Source organism: Xiphophorus hellerii, chromosome 9, assembly GCF_003331165.1.
Source record: "Xiphophorus hellerii strain 12219 chromosome 9, Xiphophorus_hellerii-4.1, whole genome shotgun sequence".
Taxonomy (NCBI): Eukaryota; Metazoa; Chordata; class Actinopteri; order Cyprinodontiformes; family Poeciliidae; genus Xiphophorus; species Xiphophorus hellerii.
The window spans coordinates 6159347-6177638 of NC_045680.1; the positions used below are offsets into that span (position 1 = coordinate 6159347).

General features: G+C 35.9%; 1 protein-coding gene across 4 annotated transcripts in view; it reads right to left on the minus strand.

Annotated features, from left to right (window-relative positions):
• The window catches only part of dazap1 (DAZ associated protein 1), a 33846-nt gene that overhangs the window by 1609 nt on the left and 13945 nt on the right, over positions 1–18292 (minus strand). Inside the window, exons 7-13 of one of the 4 annotated variants that reach the window (XM_032572786.1) lie at positions 16029–16111; positions 11915–12062; positions 11294–11326; positions 9897–10046; positions 7480–7644; positions 7153–7217; positions 520–2836 (exon numbers count right to left, since the gene is read on the minus strand). In XM_032572786.1, the coding sequence (XP_032428677.1) occupies positions 7159–7217; positions 7480–7644; positions 9897–10046; positions 11294–11326; positions 11915–12062; positions 16029–16111 (638 nt within the window). In that variant the 3' untranslated portion in view covers positions 520–2836; positions 7153–7158. Of the gene's footprint in view, positions 1–519; positions 2837–3271; positions 3365–7152; positions 7218–7479; positions 7645–9896; positions 10047–11293; positions 11327–11914; positions 12063–16028; positions 16112–18292 lie in introns of those variants that run through there. The other 3 variants (XM_032572787.1, XM_032572784.1, XM_032572785.1) reach the window with 3 other exon arrangements.

The window sequence follows — 18292 nt, forward strand, 5'->3', positions numbered from 1 at the left end:
TACTTAAAACAAACTCCTATTTCTTGCTGAAAAGTTACTTTTTAGTTAGTTTGAATTGTATTGAGATATTTTCTCTAGGAACTAGACCAAAATTACTTGGTAAGATTTTGTGTTTTTGCTGTGAAGTGCTTAAAAAAAGTTGTTTATTGGTAATAAATTTATGTTTTTTGGTGTTTGGAAAAATGAGTTGGTTCAAAAACCTCCATATTAAGTCACATTCAAGGACACTACCCCTTTACCTAGCAGTACATTAAACTATTAAGTTATTAGCTGATTGATTAGTTAGGCTATCTGCTCTGGTTGCCCGCCTGCGTTGAGCTGCTTAACGGACTACAATAGGTAGCTGTAAAACTGCATGTTTTATGACCAGAAATATTTCCAAAGTAACCAATTTTGTTTCTTGTCATAGAGGGGAAGTGTAAAAGTTGTCTTTCAGCCAGCTGATCAACAGTGCACAGCAACAAGAGGGGAAAGGGCTTGGATACAAACTCCACAAAAGTTGAACTGCCTTGCGTTTTATAGCCTCAGAAATGAGGCTTGATCTGTTATTTTCTGATTATCTCAATTCAACATGCAGATGTTTGTAAAGTCTGAGAAGCGAGCAAATTGATAAATGGTGCTTAAAGGTGGATCTAGTTTTTCCACACACTACCACTGAGGATCGAGCTTTTCACAACATATAAAATATCATGCAGTTCTAAATTTAAGGTTGTAATTTTAGAACCTCGTAAGTACATATTTTTGGTAAATAAAACCTGATTAATTGAAAATTGTACAGCTGCAGATCCATTTTAAAACAGGCAGATTTCTGCTGTTTTTACCATTTTCTCACAAATGTTTCTAATGAAAAACATTTTAAAGAACATGAGGAAATACAAAAAGCAGTTTTCAAATGACCATTTCAAAAAAGCTATCCAGACCAACATGGCCATATGAGAACAAGAAACTCCTATAAAATGATGAATCTACTGAATAACAAAATTTTAGTTTCTGTTTTGCAAGCAACACACCCAGCTCTGATGACTACCAGATCTAAAGAATCAAGACACTGAGATCTTTTAACCTACTTCATGTCATCAGGCAGGTTTTATTATCCAAACAATAACATGCCCTGATCTGAAGAAATTCAAGAAAAGATGAGGAATAAAACCACTTGTGTTTAGAGGTGACTTATTATGTTTCCTTGAACAAGTTAGGTTACATCTATTGACAATACACATCATGTTAATATTTTTCTCAGATAAGATTTTACCCGGCTGAGTATTTTGAGCTTCTTTCAGCTGTTTTAAGACGTCTTGTCACTTTAAACCCAAATAAGCTGCTGCTAGCCACGCCCCCAAAACTCATTTAGTGTAAAATGGCTGCAAACAGGTGCACAATTGTATAATTGTACACCTTTGAAAAGCAGAAGTAGAGCCTCCTGCCCAAATAAGAATGCAGCAAGTGGTTTCTGGGTGGCAAGTTGACAACAAAACACTCATCTTTTCTAGCAGCCACTGTTCAGTGCATACAGCGGCAAAACCAGCTGGCCAAATGTGCTGGAGCTCTGCTTCGGTTGCTAGGTTACGAGGTTTGGCTTGACTGAGGTTGCCAGGTTTAGTGGTCAATTACTTTTTCACTGGGCACTATATTGTTCTAGATAGCTTTTAAATAATCTAAAAACAACATTTTGTATTTATTCAGGTTATCTCTGTCTCATATCCAAATAGTCTGGAACATTTTAAAACATGAAAAAAGGCAACAAAAAAAAAGAGAAGATTTCTGTAAGAGGAAAAAATCTTTAAATAGCACTGGAGGTATGACCAGCATGGTGATTATTTTTTTAAACAAATTATTCCATCTTTGTTGCCTGGTTAATCATTCATTTTACCCCCAAAATGGCTTCTATTTATGTAGAGTAAGGGTGTCTAACTCATTTTCATTTTGGGTAAAATCATAATCAAGAATGTCCTCAAAGGGCCGATGTTTGTTATAGCAAAATGTATTGGTAAAACAACACATTAATAAACTGATAAAATATTAATAAATATCTTATTCTGCATTCCATCAGTAATTTTCGAAATCAACTACTGAACATCTTTTCACATTGATGTAATTTGACAGTATACACATAAAAACTGCTTTAATTTGATTGATAAAAAAAACATTTAAGCACATTTTTTGACTTGAAAGAGTCTCAAGGGCCACATAAATGGTTTTGAGTTTGACGTGTGATGCAGAGTTGTTAATATTTTTATTTTAAAATAACCTAAAAACTAAAAGAAGGTGGATTTTCCCCCAAATTTTCAAAAATTGTAATATTTGAATGAGATATTTGATTTAGAAAGTTTCACCTAAATTAGAGCAATATGGTCATTTTTTTGCTGGATTGATGTAAAATGTGTGGAGCGTCTTGTATAGTATGCACAACACACTTTCTAATTGATTTAGGAACTGGATGGCACCATTTCCCTGCAAAAACACAAGGGAAACACAGGAACTACTGAGAAAGGAAACTCCCTGAGGAGATGATTCAGACCAATGCCTGAATGTCAACTTTGGTTCCCAAATTGGTGGCCAGATTTTCAGTTTAGATATTATCCTGTCCTGGCAGCATCCAGTTCAAAACAAGAGTGAAGCTATCAAAACATTTCTAAAAAAGATCTAAACAACTGGAGTGGAAAGATGAGGGAGAGAAAAAGAGAGGAAGAAATGCACAAATAGAAGAATACAAGACTTTTTTTTTTTGGAAGAATGATCCCAACAGGACCATCAGAGAGAGAAGAATCTGTAAGAAACTCAGATTTACTGGTGTGCTGGTCTCCTTTCAATCTTCTTTCCTTTCTCACCCCTTTAGCTACAATTAGAGACAGTAGATGGGGGGAAAAAACGATGGGTGAATGGACTGCTGATGCATAGAGACAACTGAACCATGAACAAAATCTCTGACAATTAGATCATCCTTTTAGAAATCAGCAAAGCAATGCAGACAGTCAACAACATAAAAAAGGAGGACATGTTAGTCTTGGTATAGTCAAACCACAGCCACTGCTTTGAGCTAAACTAGCCAATTCGCTGTAAATGTCTTTCAAATCCGGACAGCTGTCAAGTAAATGATAGCCGGGCTTAACTATACAAGAAGGCACGCGGTAATTTGTATGTACATGCAAAAATGTACATGCAAAATACAACACACACAGGGCCAAACAATCAAGCTGCAGCTCTATAAGAACTGAAGTAGTGAAGAAAATAAATGCTTCTTTTTGTTGGAGAAGGCGATGCTGGCACCTACCTGCACTATATCCTCCCTGCTCATCCTGACCATAACTGTGAGAAGGACGCGTTGGACCGTAGGCAGAGGGGTCCTGAGGGTAGTTACCCAGGCCTATCAGGGAGATGAGGAGACCAGGTTGACTGAACCCAGATTGTGCTGGCTGACTACCTTATTATAGTTCCCTCACTAACTGTGTACATCTATGCTCACTCACTGGCTCCGCGTTTTACTCTGCTCTACCTTTCTGTATCGTCTGCTGGTTAGGAAGGACTGAAAATCATGCCAAAAGTAAGTGCTTGGGGTCTCTTTCTAAAGAAATATCTTACATTAAAGATAAATGTTTAAGGTTTTTGTTGTGATCAGCCAGTGGGAAATTATCTTTGTGTGGTTTCATTTCAAATTTATCTGCTTTAGCCATTTGAAAAAAGTGCAGTTTACAATGCCAATGCTCATCTACATGTCATGGTGTATTTCTACCACTTGGGGGCAGGCTAACGTACATTCAACAATTAGAAATTTCAGCTTCTTTTTGCCTCAAAAAGCAAACATGAATTATACTAAACCAGGCTGTAATTTAGATTTTAAAAAATCTCAAACTGTTCACTGTAAAATGTGTTCTTGATAGAGCATAAACATGATTGTTCAGTTGGTTTGAAATGACACATAGAAATCTTTCTGCGATTACATCTACAGATCAATCTAAACATCTTTAAGAATTGTTTGTAGCTAAAATTTTATTCAACAAATTACCCGCATTTCAGTATATTTGAACCTAAATTAAGAGTTAATTTATCTCAGTAATTTAATTTAAAATGACATTTTATATAGATTTTACATGCAAAGTGAGGTATTTCATGTTTTTAATCTCAAATCTTTTAGGATTATGGCTCAAAGCAAATGAAAACCTAAAATTCAGTTTCTCAGAAAATGTGATTATTATTGCCAAAACAATCATGGGCTGTTACTGTGACTGACAAACAGTCCTTGACGATCTCCACAAAGAAGTTAAGGTGCAAATGGTTGTTGCTAAGAAGGCTCACCATTTACAGAATGCTTGAAAGCATATTAATTGAAAAGTTGAGTGGAAGGAAAAATTGTGGTGAAATGTCCACCAGAGGTAACTGCAGGCTTGAGAAGATTGTGAACAAAAATCCATTTAAGGATTTGTGTGAGATTCAAACCCTTGAATCAAATCAACTTACAGGTTATTGGGAATATTTATTTCTTTGTGTTAAAGGGGCGACGCACGTAGTGCCATCTAAAAGCTTTTATAAAAAATGATGTACATTCATCAAACAAGTAAGAATTTGACTTTGCAATTTAATGCCTTGAAATTGGGCCTCCGTCTCTTTAAGAAGCTCTTACTCTTTCGCCGCCTCCAGGAAGTCATCACAACAACATTCCTCCAGTAAGCCTTTAACAGCTTTCTGCACAGAGAAGTAGCTCTTATAAAAATCAAAATGAAATATAATTTATTTGAAAAATATCACCAAGTAAGGCCCTTTGAGTTCAACTAGTCTACATTTATCAATTATATTCTAATTTATTAACATTGTGAGAAAAATATCCAAGAATTAGTCTAAATTGACTATTTGGAATCTCAGTAGAGATTAATTTAGATTTTATCTTAATAACCAAAAATATTCTTGGTTATCCTTTTAATTAAAAAAAGGTAAGATGTGGTAATGGGTGAGCGTTTGGCCAATATCAACTTCACCAAAAACAAGAAATAAAATATCTGGTCTGTTCCTAAATTTAAGATGAAACTGTTCTTTCATAAACGGTTAACATGAATGTTTAGTGAGTAAATGTGTGTAAATTTGGAAAAATACTAAAATCAAAGTGAATAAATCATTCATGGGGTTTTAAACTCTTATTTAGGGATTTTGTTGCTGAAAATATTTAATATGCATCCCCACTGGCTTAATCCTGACTAAACCTTCATCACTTCCCCTGAGTCAAACACAAACTAAACAAAACCCTTACAAATAAATAATGTTAGCTCCAGTGTTAGCTACTCTTTTCTACAAACACTTAAGGATTTAACATCAACAGCACCACATCACACAAAAGGTCTAGTAGTTTCTACCGGTTCTGCAAACATTTAAAGCAAAAAAGGTGAATGGGACGCCCAGCACAAGCAGGAAACACTGAACAAGATGGACACCTGCCATGACTGACAGCGGTCACATGACTGCTTCAAACGTGAACTCAGCAGATTCAAGCAGCTGAAAGCCAAGTCAGAGTGAAAATACCAGCAGACAGAAAACCGAAGCATCTTCTACATGAACGTCTTTTATCCGATCGCCTTCATGTCGCTATGGAAGCCAGGTTTTCACTGCATTTCCGTTTATTTTAAAGCTATATGAGTGTTAGATTTTCAGGTAATTACAGCTACCGCATTGTCTTTAAAAAATAAAAAATAATCAAGAAGTAGGAATTTTGATTCCCTACATATCAGCATAACTGCTTACTCTAATGTAACTAGTTTACTACTTTAGTAAAGATTAATGTAACTTTCAGATGAACTTGTGAAACTCTACACATCTAGCAAAAATTTTACTTTTAGAGATGCACCAACTGGCCAGAAATTAGATCCTTGTTCATTAGAAGCATCAAAACTATAATTTCCCCCAGTTTTCAGTCTATAAATGCATCACAATATGTACTTTGAAGCTCTTTTTAAGATTTTAACGTGACATTTGCTTTGATAAATGCATAAATGAGGATAACCTTGCAATTCATCTATTTTCTCTTTGATTCAAAGCTAGTACCTCTAATTTAAAACTCTGCAACTTTTTAATTTCAGGCCAGCAAAATAAAACTTGGTTAGAGCTACAAATGTCATGACTTTTTGAAAAAAAGACAACTTGCAATTTCAGATTAATATCTACTCAAGGAAATTTGTCGTCATTTTTAAAGAACTACCATTTTACTTAAAATAAAGATAAACACAAAATTTAGCAATAAGAGGATGTATCTTTTTTTCTGTGGGATGGAAAATGATATAAAAAAATTAAAAAGCACAGATTCCAACTTAATGACAAGAAATTCAGATCTGGAAAAATCCAAAATCGGTATTGGTCAAGAAAAACCTGATCAGTGCAACTGAAAATATACAACTTTTAGTCTGAATTAATGAATCGGATTTATTGTGATTAATTCATTATTTAAACAATTGTCAAATTAATTTAGTAATCAATTGTTAATTGGAGCATACAGACTCAAAAGGAGGCCATTTGCTGAAACAAAGAGCCGTAATTAAGCCAAAGCTTTTTGAAAAGAATATATACATTTTGCATAGAAGACTTAAAAAAAATTCTGTCTGTAAATATTTTCTACCCAGGACTCAACTGGAATAGATTTAGCTTTACCTGGTTCAAATTCTGCAATAAATAAAAAATAAAACTGAAAATTGAGTGTGTGTTAATGCTATGTCGCTAATTTATTGCATTTTAGGCAATAAAATGTTCATTTTCTCAATTAATAGAATTGAATAGTTATTTGCATTTTAGTACATTTCCAATATTGTATAAAAAGGCATAAGTGGCTAAATAAAAAAAAATCTCTAGAAGGTGCCAATTTTTTTATCCAATTAAACTGTCAAAATAATCGATTAATAGAATAAAAGTTCCAGCCCTAAACTTTGCTAAGAAAGCGAATTTAATCAGAAATTTCTTTTTAAAAAAGGTGTTACTGTCATGCAATTGCTCCTCTAAAACAACCATGCCAAGAGTAAGGGAGGAAGAAGGTGGAAGAGTTAATATAAGAAGTGGTAGTATTGGGATCAAATCACATCCAGCACACAGAGCATGAAGAAGCCCTTAAAAAAAAACAAAAAAACAAACAAAACACATTGCAAGGCAGGATGATCTAATTCAAACCCAACTAAGACCTACCAATCTTTAAAAACCAAAGCACAGCCCAGCTGGGAGAACTGGACAGAAATGATTGCCGAGGATTCCTGGAAACAGCAAAACGTCAGCAGCGTCTCCACAGCAGAGCCAGAGGTGTTCATGTACGCAGTAAGCATGTATGGATGTCCAAGCTAAATGGGACCAAAGAGCAAGCTCCTGCTGCTGTAATGAACTCAGATGTTGCACCAGGTTGGAGTGTATTTGGGAAGATGTGCAGGATTCAAAGGAACGATTAAAAAAACAACAATAAATCAAAAAGGGACAGAAAACGTGCAGGACACTTCCTTCCTTCCTTAAGGATTTTCTTACCATACTGGCTGTAAGGAAAATCAGGCTGCCCTGTGGGAGCCTTGCTCAAGTCCTGAGTTGGCGTGGTTGCGGGGGCAAAGCCCAGGGTTGCCGTTCCTGGTGTGGTGGGAGGAGGAGGAACCTGCGGAGCGTACTGGTCTGCCTGGGGTGTGCCGAAACTGTAACCTGTTGGAGACGATCAGATAACCGCAGTGAGCCGTCTCCAGAGGTCCGTTTGTTTCTCTACCTTAAATGCTCATGTAAACAAACATCTCCAGTTATATAAACCTGGAAGTAAACAAATAATAGACGATTTTATTCTGAAGTTTGATCTTCTGAAGGAAAATCTTCTCAAAATTGTCCTCACTGTTTGAAAAGAAAAGGCTTCAGGATACATCTTAAGAGAATTCACACATTAATAAGTTTTAAATAATTAATTCTCTGGTTTGTTGAAGTTATTTTAAAGATTTGTTGAAGATCATTTACAAAACATTAACATAACTACTATCAAAAACACCAACATGAGCTGGTTCGTAAACTTTTCCCAACTCCCAGGTAAGTTTTCAAAACTTTTCTAGCACCAGATGTTAGAGATAAAAACAATAAAATGTACTAAAAAAAAAAACTGTTTCAATTCACCATTACATATAATTTATTACTGTTAAAATGTGTGCTGATAGCAGGGAAAAGGTAAAGTAAAATATAACAAATGTAATGTTTTTAAATGTCTCTCACACCCTGCACACCTGACTGGACTCAGAATTAGACACTCTTCAATTTCAACACCATTAAAGTAAAAAATATAAGCCAACATTTATTTCATTTACAAAAATCAAAAAGTCACTATTAAAAATAATACAAGCAATTCAAATAAATAGTATAGAGGTAAATGATGTTCCTGCTCAGATTAAATGCTTAAATACAATATACAAAGGAAATTAGAAAGAAATATCTAAAAAAAAAAAAAAATACTAAAAGTTTTCTGGCATTTAGCAAATAGAAATATTTTTGTGATTATTATTGACGTAAAACAAGAAAAGTTTGGTCTGCTTTATCTTCAAATTGTGAAAAAAAATTGTCTTTTTATTAGGTGTATGAAAGTATCTGGTTTCAACTGTAAAAATAATTTTCTAAATTTAAGTCAAACGTTAGATAATTGCACTTTATTACAAAACTGATTGTTTGAATATCAAGCACTTTCCAAACCTTGAAAACATTGTAATTCAAACCTTTTCAAGGATTTCCAGCACAGATACAAACCCCGTACGAGTCAATAATCCTTTGTGGTTATTATAGCTGCATTTAATTCATTTCTGAGTCTGCAAGTCATGCTGTCCTCTGATAAGACGAAGGTTACTCCCTTACAGCAGCTTAAAGCACACCCTCTTTCAGCTCCATGGCTTAACAAGTAATAAAACGTTCTTGTGCAAAATTATTCAAATATAACTTTAAATCTACAAAAACACAAAAAGCAACATTGTATGAAATTAACAAAGTCGAAAGTGTGGGAAAGTGGGAAAGTTTTATTGAGAAAAACTTAATACACCTCATAAGTCAATAGTTTGCAAAGTAACATTTAGCAGAAAAATGCTAAGTAGTGAATTTCTGTGTGACTATCAGCCTCTCACATTGTGAAGGAGTTTTGACTCAGATTGTATGTAAAAAAAAAAAAACTTATGTTTTTTGAATATTTGTTAAAACTGTCCCCATGTTGTAACAGTTTAATATGTAATAAGATCGATCTCCTCCACCTCCTTCCTGAGCTTCTACCGCCTTCTGAAGAAATACACTTCCGACCAAAATCAACCAATCAGAGCCAGGAGGAGGGTCTTAACGCTGTAAATCAATCTCATGTACTTGCTGCTCTATGTGCTAATGGTGGAGAAACAACTTAAAGTCACAGGAATACTGTTTATCCACCATCATCGGTGGCCATGCTAAGTAGCCTGAGCATTCACAACAGGCTATGTTAGCTGTAGCATAGCAGAGCGAAAAGGAGAGATGAGCAGCGCCACATGGAGGTGATTGACAACGCTGAAACCCCCCTCCTGACTGATTGTTCCTAGTTAGCTGTGGGAGAAGAAGAAAGAGGAGCTTGATTTTTCACAGATTGTCTTAAACCATCAGTTTCAACGTAAAATACGTAAAAACATATTTTTTTATAAAAGTTACAAACTGCAGTTTTAAGGTTAGACTTGGTTAGCGACTTAGTAGTTCAGATCACTTTATTATGTGCTCACTAGTTTAAACGCTACAACTGAAAGAGGTTAAACTTCTGTTTTTTTATTTAAAATGACACATCCAGTCCATCTGCTGGCTTATCTACTCCAGAAAAACGACTTCAACCACATCAGTTTATACAAAATTCCTGCATACAATCCCCTCGAAATGATGTTGTTGCCATCAGAGTAAGTAATCTTTGAGAATGAAGGACTGACCAAACTGAGGTGCTGTGCTGTAGCCCTGCTGAGGGTAGCCCTGAGGTGCTGCGAAGCTGCCGGCCGGCGTGGTGACCAGGAATGCGTTAAAGGGTGACGGAGGTTGCGTGGGGGTTCCCCGGCCCGCTGAAAGCGAAGGTACATACCCACCTGCTCAAACAAAGAAAGCATCCATCAACTATTGCAATTACTCAATGGAGAAACTTTCTTTAAATCACAAGTGGTCCCAGAACACATCGATTTGACTCGTTTTTATTTCTCATCGTCTTAACAGTGACTCTACCAGACATTGACTGGTTACCAGTATCATAGTATACAATGGTTATCATTTTTGAAACTGTAACTTTTCATGTTTCCATCAATTTCTCATCAAAAAGTGACTGAAATTTTCATTGGCTGGATGGTGGAGAGATTACTACTAAGCTGTCCCTCCCTCACACGTAGCTGCACACTGAAATTCAGCTGGATGATAGAAGCTTACAACATGTTTCCCTATCTTAGAGGGAAGAAAAGATGTTTTGAAAATAACTCAGATTAGGAAAGAAAGTCATAATTGTGGTGAAAACTAGAAAGGGGTTAAATTAAATTCTTTTTTTTTTTTTTAAGAAAATAAACATTTTGTTACCTAAAATGCAATAATGTACCATTCCTTTTTTTCCTTTAACGTACCATCTGCAGCTAAAAAATACTTCTAGGCTTTTGATCTTTTGATTATTTTTTCAAGTAACCAATTCATATTTTGATAGCAAAAAGTGCTTAAGAGATTTTTTTCCCCAGAATTTGATCCAGGTGAAGCAAAAACTGCCACTAGAGTAGTAAAACATTTACAAGCAAAAAGGGTTTGGTTTTTTATTTTAAATTTTTTATCTTAAATGCAAAATAAATATATTTTTTTGTTTAGTTCTGACTCAATTCCTGCTCAGAGTACACCAGTTTTCAGCTGATTTACTACAATTAGCAATTAGTTAAATTAGTTTTTAATCACAATTAATTCAATTAATCGTTTCAATTGATTGTAAAACCATGTTATCGTTACTCAAGGTAATTATACAACAGCTTTTATTTGTGTTTTAATAACTTAAGTTGTACAGCAGCATCTGAAAGCTGAGTTTTCTGACAGGCCGACACTCCAGTGACCCCTGCAGGTTGACCTGCAGGCTGTGATATGAAGCCAAGCCTGACCAACAGCAGAGTGACGCCAGAAATCATGCCATCTGGCTCAAGTAGTAAATTATCAGCAACCTCAGCCATTATGAATCAGTGATAACATGCACTGCTAAACTGTCATCAGCAGACTGGTGATCACATGGCCACATCACATCTATCAGTAATTTCACAGCTAGCCAGCATGCAGAAAACTCGAGGAAGGGTCTGTCAGTGGAGGAGCGGGTACCCACCTATAGGCTGGCCGGCAGCGGACACCCACACTCCTTCAGGAAGAGAAAACAGCCACAGTTTAAAACAGACCCAGAAAAGATAAAATGTTACAGTTTAAACCAATGAGAACAAGGACTAACTTACATAAACTAGGTTAATGTTTAAAGGTGACCTATTATGCTTTCTGGATGGTAAACACTTGTCTCTTCAAGCAGCCATAGTACAGCGAATACAGTGGTAAAACTAGCTGAGCAAACGTGCTGGAACTCTGCTTGGGTTGCCAGGTAACAGGCAGAGCTCCGCTGATGTTGCTAGGTAGCGGCGCAGTGCCCATTTATTGTGACTTATCGAGAGGTTTCTGAAATGGCTCACTTTCCAAAGACCAAAATACTTTAACTTAGATCCAAAAAGCACGTAGGTAAATTTCTTTAAGCTATTAGGTCGTTTTTAGAAGCAATCGAAACCCAAATGGAAGTACAAAAACGTGCAAAATGTAAATTTTGCATAACAGGTTCCCTTTAAAGTTCAAGGTAACAAGAACAAGTGCTAATCTACATAAACTGGGTTAATATTTACACAGAACATGTTCCATATCTACACGGGTTGTTGCTCGTTTCACTCTGGGACTCGCTCCCACTCACCCTGTGGGCCGTAAGCCTGTTGCCAGCCTGGGGCCGGCTGTGCTGTCCAACCATTAGCTGCAGTCAAAATCCCCCTGGGAGCCCACTGACCAGGACCAAGCTGGCCAGGAGCTTTGTTGTCACGAGGTTCTGCCTTCTTTACTTCCACCTGGATGAAGGACAAGAAGGGCACATTTGGCAACACCTGTAAACGGGTCAAATAAATCCTTCACCTGCCCTACCTCTGATGCTTAAGCTTAACGTTTTGGGCCAGTTTAAAATCTTTCACTTTATGTTTATTGGATTAATGTGGGGGAGCTACTTAGATTAAATTTAATGTGTAGCCCCAAGAGCTGCACGGCTATGTGTCTCAGGTACTTGTTACACAATTAAGTAATTCAATGTACTTTTAAAACATTTTGGCTCCACATCTCAAAATGTACCCGAGAAACATAGATTTATGTATTTATTTGTTATCAATTGCCCTATGTGAGATAAATACATTCTAATGTAATGTCATAACTTACCTTTCTTCAGCTAATGCTTAAAAAAGGATTTAATTTATCAAATTTATTTGGAGTAAGTTTTGGAGAGTTAATGGATGTAAAGAGAAAGTTGTGTCTTGGTTCTAACAGGATAAACAGTAAACATGCAGATTGTACAAATGAACAGTTTTTTTTTTTGTCAACATAAAACAGAATCTTCATACTGTGTCAAAAAAGATAGTAATTGATCCCAATTGAAAAATTAGCTCCAGTTATGTGTTGTTCTACTAACTACACTAGCAGCTAACCAGAGCGAAGAAGCAGGTTGAGACCAAGCGGAGCCAACCAGAAATAAACTGAAGGGTTGAGTTATTGGGGTCACCTTGCAGGAGGAAAACGAATAGCAAATTCCTCCCCGCTTTAAGGTGTTACCACCTTCCCCAGCTTCCCGTCTTCTTTCTCTGTCGACCTAATTACATGCACATGTTTCCAGCAGTGGCCCTCGCCGCCGCCGGCTGCTACCTGAGCATTTTCTCCCCGTGGGCGCCGCAGCTACAAGTGATGGATACCGTGACTACTACGTGGTCCCCAACAGCAGAACTGGGATTTGTTCCACAGTTTGATGTGCTCCAGTTTCTAATTTTGTAACTTATATCTCCCAGGCTCCCTCTAGTCCCGGCGTAAAGTAAAGTCAAGTTCAAGAACAATGGATTAAGTCGAGCTGTGATTCCTGTAGGAAACGAGGGCAAAGTCGAGGCGAGCGGATATCAAAGGTACGCGCACAGGTTGGGCTGAATCATTAACCGACTAAACGGGTTTCAACTCATCTTTGTAACGTAATAATCACCGAAGCTTAATGTCTCATTACTTAGCAACAAAAATCCCGTTCGGGTTTTTACTCGTCCTTCTGGTGAGGTTTTTCAAATTACAAGCAGCTGTGACCCATTAGGTCAAGTTATTTCAAGGACAGAACAACTAACTTTATTAAATTCCTTTCAACTTTTCATTGATGTCACAATCCTGAGCCTATAAAATTTCTCTCCAATCAGAGTTTCTCCAGGTTTCACCAACTCAAATTGAAGACTTTTTAAGACCATTATGACCAGATTTTAAAACCTGTATCACAACAGAAATGGACTAAAGAAATGGCAACAGAAGTGAGCAAATGGCGAAGACGAACAACGCCCAGCTAACTGCTGATAAACTTGCACTTACACATAATGGTTGCAAAAAAAGCTACTTTGTGTTACACTGGCTAGCTATCTAGCTAACAAGAGTATATTAGCAGCTAGTTACAATTAGCAGCAATCGCCTTCAGTCACACAACACAGTGCACACAGACAAATTTATGCATAACAGTAAAGTCCCGCAAGAAAAAAGAAAACTACATACAATCAGATTAAATAGTCTAAACATATTTAAGTCCAACTTATTCATTTTCAATTCATTTAAGACATTTCAAGGCCTTAATTTTTGATGTATTCATTTAAATCTTTTTAAGGATGCACCCACAATAAAACTCTTCTATTAATTGAAATGTTACTTATATATTTCCAGATAATATGCGCTATGAGCTGTTGTAGAGGACTATAAATGATAAAAATAGGCTTTAAAACTCTGTAGGTCAGACAATGCATGTTTGTAAACATTCAAGTATGTTTACAAAATGGGAGAAAAAAATTGCAACCAGCAGCATAAACGGGATTTACATAATTTATGTTTGTATTGAATTACTTTCAAACAGTTCCTCAAAAGGGTTTATTACATTAATAATAATTGAGAAAGTCTTCTTTTTTTTTTTTTTTACATGTTTAATCCATTTTGTCTCGTAATGCTAAAGAGAACTGTGCATTTATCTTGGAAAGCTTTAATGATCAAATCTGTTAAATATTCAGTTATTCTACATTGAGAAATAATCTCAGCCAAGCAAATAAACTTTTAGTTTTTAGTTCTGTTAACAGCTACAACAGCATTTTTAAATACAACTTGAATAGGTGCCAGAATATAAAATGGTACAGATGCGGACAAATTCATAATTTATTATATTAGCATAACCTCAATGAAAATTTAAATAGATTGTTTTTAACCAAATCTCTGGTGGAAAACCAGATCACAGTTTTTAAAACCTTATAATAGTGATCCCTGACTTTGTGTTTAAGTCTGTATGTTTAATGTATAAACATACAGCGTTTATACATTAAACGCTGTATGTTTAATGTATAAACATACAGCGTCTTCTTAAGCGTCTTGGATGAATCACGTGTTTGAGCAGTGATGCATCCAAATGTTGCAGTACAGGACTCAAGTTACTATATAATACGACTTATTGAAATAAATGAACATTTAATATTGTAATTTATTGAATATGACTCTAAATCTCTACTAACAAACAAACTGAAATTTGGTCAGCCAGAAGCTGTATAATCCAGAACATATGGACAAATAAACACAGAAATGGTTCAGACACAAAATCCGCCTTCTAAGGTCTTCTCTTGAAGACAGTGTCTGGAGATTTCAACAATTTGAATTACTTCTCAACATGGGTTGACTTTTACTGCTGAATTAATGCAATTAAATGTGGAAAACTGAACTTTATTTAAGGTTTTGTCTACGTCTAGTAAATTAAACTGACTTTCACGACACTTCCTTATCTATTATGTCATGCAAAAACAAAGTTTATCAATGCTCCATAATAGCCACTGCTGTTTGTATTAAGGGAGAAAATGAGTTTAACTTTTTAAATTAGACCAAATATAACAAAATTAACACCAATGATTCAAGACCTGCAAGGAAACAGATATGTTTGGAGCAAATATCATATGTTTTGATTAAGACTTGCCAATTTTGTGGGTGAGTTTTACTCAGCTGAGGCAGCAGCTGGGTGGTGTTTACTACACACACTGTGCCGACACACACTGTGCCAAAAAGGTTATGAAGAGCGTTCGAATGCGACACCACCAACAAAGTGTTGTTTCTGCCTGTATGAGCAGCTTACCTGCCTCTATCTGAAACGCCTTGCAACGAGTGCAGTAAACTCCATCCATCTGGAGAACCCAGCAAGCTAAACAAACACCCAGAAGTGATATGCAAATATCTTTTTTTGCCTGGCGTTTCACACTTTCCTTTTTGCTTTTTCCGACAGCTAACAGACACAGTATGGAGATTCGACTGAGGTCACCGAGTTGAACTTTTTCAAAAAGAAAAAAAATTAATAAATTAAAAAGAAAAACATGTTGACATGTAAGTGACCTGCCAACAAAACATTAGAAAACAGATAAAAGAAAGAATGAAGAATAAAAGAAAACAGAACTGATTAGACCAATCCTTTAGGTGATAAATTGTATTTTAAACTACTTGAATTGGAAATAATTTAGCACTGGAAGCCAGGAAAATATGACAAATATAAGAAATTTTGGTTAAATCTACTTGAAACACTCTAAAGGAGTGGTCAGTTTAAACAAAGCCTTGGGCGACAATTAAATCCACACAGAAGCCAAGATAAATTGTTACGTGGTGCCAATATTCTTGTTATTTTAGGATGTTAAATGATGCTTTTAAGCTGCTGATGAAAATTCTGCTAATCATCATCAGAGCGCATCGCCCAAGCCTCTGTTCGATCTTAAGGGTAAAATAAAACTACAACTACACACTTTTTTGCCCATGATGTCGTGAAAATGCATGTTGACAGCCTGGTCCACTGATTGTTCGGCCTCGAAAGTAATAAATCCAAAACCTAGCCAACGACCAAGAGTGAATCAAGGTAGCAGGGGGTTGTGACAACACAAGATGAAGAACAGTATTGGGCTTCAGCAGATTGAGGATCCGTCAAGGATGAGCAAGAGGCTCCTGGGGTTCGGATGACGTCGCAGACTTGCAGAGCAACACAAATCCAAGACTAAAGCCTGGGGGGATTGAAGGAAACCTTTTTCTTTAGAAATACTTGGTGAAATGAACAATTATGAACAGCTTATATGTTAAACATGAATGATGATGGGTGGGGATTATTACAAAATGAGGTCGGTCAGTAAGGTCAATTTTCCACCTAAATAATAAATTGCAATATTGTTACATATTGTTAGTTGGTGCCGTTTCATCCAAACCCCACCTTGATCTGTCCCCTGGTATTTTGCTGTGGAGCACACACTCGCAGCAGCCATTGTTAATGCATCACAAAAACATGGAATAACACAAATTGTAGAATGCCTAAAGCTTTCTCCGAGCTTTCCCAAATTCAGTATTTTTTTTTTTTTTTTTTTTTTTACTTTTGAGTCTGCCAGGATAAGCCTAAAAAAAACCGGACATTCGCAAAACTGCTTACAAAGGTAACACAAAGATACAGGTCGTAGAGTTTTCCCCTCGCTGATCCGTTTATTTATTTCGCTTAAAGGGTTTCACGGGGAAATACACAAAGTGCACCAAGAAGAATCGAGTTCAAAGTCAAACTTTTTGGGAACACCAACCTCTCAATGAACTACTTCAAAACTTCTCTACAGAGTGTTAACAAGCTGCAGTGATCTACTTTTCAATCTGATTATCTTAGGGTTCTGGCAGAACTGGGTTGAGAGCACATCTCCACTTGGGGACCTAACCTGGATCCAATTAAACGTCCTGCGAGACGATTTCAGAGACCTCTAGTGCAACGCCAGGCGTTCCCCGCCTTATGCTCTACTGCTATTAATAACATCTGTCAATGACCCGTCCCCAACCTAAATTTATAACCACGCTGGCACCATTAAGAAGTTTGAAATCTCTTGGTTGCACTCAAACTGGAATGGCAGAAAATGGTTTTTAAAATGTTGGTTATATATGTACAGTGTTTCATGAGTAAATTTGCTATGTTTTGTATACATTTTTAACTGCTATCATTATTAATGTTGCCCATTTTAGCCATGTTTAATGTTATAATGCTAACTGCTGCCAACTTCTCATTGGGAGCTAATGTTTTGCATGCTTTAAGGTTATTTATTACATTTTTATATTATACTATATATACAGTATATATATATACATATATATATATATATATATATATGTATATATATATATGAACATAGAAAGGTTACATATGGACCCACAGTCACACTTATTACACCTGGAGGGACTTTTTGAAAATTGCGGATCCCCCTAAGGGACACAGGGTATTTTTTTTCTTTTGTATTCCTTCACAGTGATGAATATCAATTTAAACTTGCACTTATATACACTTCTTAACTCTTTGGTGCAGGAATTCAATGTATTAACTGCGTGTTTGTGTAATATCTTTCGGTATAGACGGGACTCCACATGATAACTGCCTCTTATTAACCATTCAGACAACCAAACCTGTCAGATGGCGACAGTACTCCATGAAAATAACTCCAATAGTCCAAATAGTTTGGATTTTTCTTTCTTTCAAGCTTGCTTTCTTTCAGAAAGTTTTCCGTCATGTTTACATTTTAGAGAAGATGGAAAGCTCATGTTTGACCCGTTTTGCCTCCTGCATTTAGCACACAGGTTTTGTGGTGCGTTTGAATCCAAAAGAAAAAGATGCAAAACATCTGATATCTTACAAATGAGATATTTTAAAATACATGGAAACAAGAGGTACAAAAATCTTATATTGTAGCAGTTCATGCATTTAAGATGCAAGAACTGACTATAATACTTTATAGCGAGCGAATGCAAATGAAAAAAAACATATTTCAATATGTTTAAACTTTACACAGGAAGAATGTTTAAAACCCAATTTTGCAGATTAAATAAATCAGTCAAACATCAAACAAGTCAAAAAAAAAAATCTAAATTCTTTTCATATACTTAATAAATTCAGATCTGAATACTCTCGACAATGGATTTGCAGATATTATTGCCAATTTGCTGACACTTAAATAAACAGTTTAATTTATTAATAAATGTATGCCGAAAACAACCACTG